Source organism: Malurus melanocephalus, unplaced genomic scaffold (genome assembly GCF_030028575.1).
Source record: "Malurus melanocephalus ecotype Western Australia unplaced genomic scaffold, MMel_1.1 scaffold_617, whole genome shotgun sequence".
Classification (NCBI taxonomy): domain Eukaryota; kingdom Metazoa; phylum Chordata; class Aves; order Passeriformes; family Maluridae; genus Malurus; species Malurus melanocephalus.
The window spans coordinates 22,725-25,281 of record NW_026623849.1 but is presented as its reverse complement, the minus strand read 5'-3'; the positions used below and the strand labels follow the sequence as shown (position 1 = coordinate 25,281).

Genomic DNA, 2,557 nt, shown 5'->3' with positions numbered 1-2,557 from the left:
TACTTCCCACTGCCCTGTCCATTCCTCTGCAGGGCAAATTCAAACTGGTGCTGCTTTTGCATCAGCCAGGGAAAGCTAAATCCATTCACTTCACCAAAGTTCCACCCTTTTCCACTGCTGTGCTCAGAGTCACTCAGCTCTGTCAGCTCTTCACCATCTTCAAAAGGTTTTCAGCCCCTCCAGCACATTCTCCCACCTCCCCTCATGCTGCCACAGGCTCAGCATCCAAAACGGATGGGGCTTGGCTCTGGCAGTCCCCTCCTAACTGGTTTCTTTAGCACTCTGCTGCTGAAGGTAGCAGAGGATGAGGGAGAAACCGTGCTGGGCTGAGGGCAACATCATTAGGGCATTGTTAGGAGGGTGAGGACACAGATCTCCCCACTCCTGAGAGCCCCCTGGTATTTTGGGCTGCTACCTCAGGATTCAGGCAGGTGTAAATGGAGATGACCATTGCAAGGGACAGCAGCAGGGACATGCCACCTGTCCCTTTTGGCCTRACCTCTGCCAAACCACCACAGAAAATCACTGTGGAATTCACAGACCACACAGCAGCAAGGGGTTCAGAAGAAAGGGTGTTTAATTATGGTATACATTAAATTAAGTGTCATTCTGAGTATTGGTCTCCAATATCCTGATGGCTTATCCACCATAGGGCAGTTCCTGTCAGTCCCAGCAAGGGTGAGGGTCCCACTGTGYCACACAACTGAGCCAAAGAGCCTTTCTCAGCCCAAAGAAAGCATCCAGTGTTCTCCTCAGCAGTGGTTATCTCTGCTGCTGTCCCCCTCTCTAAACCCCTCTCAGCAGTTGGCACACGCTGCCCAGTTAATGAAAAATCAGCACAACTGGGGAGCAGTAAGTCCATTTACAGAGGAGCTGGTGTCTCACAGAGGGCAGACGATGCCTTTAACATCTTCCATGGCTTCAGGAGGCAGGATTGCAGGGCTTTGGTGTCTGTGCTCAGTGGGTGCCTGTGGGGCTGGATATGCCCTCCCTGCAGAGCTGGGATCATTCACAAGCTGGAGATATCACTGCAGAGYTTCCCATCCAGGAGCTGCTGCCAGCTGAGACAGGGCAGCAGMGTTCACACCACAGCCCCAATTCCATCCATCGGGGCACCACAAGGATGAGAGCTCAGCGAGGAGCCAACAAGGCTCATCAGCAGCTGCTGGAGGTGACAAGAAGCCACCAGTGGTGCCAGTCACTGGGCAGATGAGGCAGTAACCGGGCACCCAACCCCTTCTGTACCCCGAGGGGGGAGAAAAGAGAGGCAGGCTCTGAACCCCAGCTGGGGAAGATCCCAGCAGAATCCCTCGTGGCCTCATTGACTCTGTAGCAGCTCCAGGCTCACCTGGAAGCTGCCAACGTTTCCCAGCAAGCTGGACATGCTCACCAGGCTGCCGAGTCCTTCCCCACCCCACCAGAGCCCATCTCAGAGTCCCCAAAAGCAGGGAAGACCACTGAGATTGATTCCTAGAGGCCGTTGTCCCCACATGGATCATCCAGGTCCTGCCAGGGCTCCACTCAGCTCTCCCTGTGCCCTTCCTTCACTTGGGATGTCACCGTGCAGGGGACACGTGTCTGCCTGTCCTCCTGCCCACCAGAGCCCAGTGTCTTTGTCAGCATTGGAATTAACTCATTTAAAGGAAAAASAAAAATACAAAACCAAAACCATCCTCAGCTCTGACCTTTACCATAACAAAAAAAAAGGAAAAAGAGAAGATATTCAGGACCAATATATACAGATGGGGGGATTGCACTTAATTACAGTAGTTTACATCCATTGGACAAAATTTACTTCTTTTTTTATATAAATCTGTATGTATAGGAGTGGGGAGAGGGGAGGATGGAGCAGACTGTACCTATATTTACAGTTTAATTGGCTCAGTTCAACAACACATGCAACTCCTCCCTCCAAACGCCACGTAACAGACCCCGGTCCCTCTCCGTCCGCCGAGTGCAGGAGTTTAACTCAAACATGGTCCATCTTCCCCTCCTGCCACTTCCCARCACAGCCCGTTCCTCGCTCCTCGGGAGAGCCTCTTGGACGGCGAACACTTCAGAAAAAAAAAACATCCCCGAGACCAATCTTGGAAATACTGYGTGGAGGGAAGGAGAGGCGGGTCCGGGCGGTCCCGGCGGGCGCGGAGCCCCGAGCCCCGGCTCCGTGTGCGGCTCCTCGCTGCTGGGCTGCGCTCCGCTCCGGCGGGCGGCTCCCGGGCTCTGCGCGCAGCTCGCCGCCGGCATGTCGTGGAAAATGAGATCCCGTTGCTATGTGCAAAAGCAGCGAGGTGTAGAGCATCACCAGGCTTGCAGGGGACACTGGGGAGAGGAGAGAGAGCAGCGCAGTGAGCGGCAGGGGAAAGAGGTGTCACCTCCTGCACTTCCCCGTGACCTTGGTGCTGCCCCGATGGGGAGGCAATGGGAAAATGCTTTCTGAGMCAGCTATTGCCACCCCCTCCCAACAGGAATAATAAAAAAAAAAGGGTCTGTCTGTGCCCAGGCTGCTGCAGAGGTGGTGCCACGCAGCCCAGGAGCAGCCAGGCGTGAGGCTGAGCTC

At 54.6% G+C, this 2,557-nt stretch overlaps 1 protein-coding gene across 2 annotated transcripts in view; it reads right to left on the bottom strand.

Annotated features, from left to right (window-relative positions):
• Positions 1-1,700: 1,700 nt before the first annotated feature.
• Positions 1,701-2,557, bottom strand: part of HNF1B (HNF1 homeobox B) — a 23,085-nt gene continuing 22,228 nt past the window's right edge. For both annotated transcript variants that reach the window (XM_057383259.1, XM_057383260.1), the window contains exon 9: positions 1,701-2,319. In XM_057383259.1, coding sequence (XP_057239242.1) covers positions 2,299-2,319 — 21 coding nt within the window. In that variant the 3' untranslated portion in view covers positions 1,701-2,298. The remainder of the gene's footprint in view (positions 2,320-2,557) is intronic.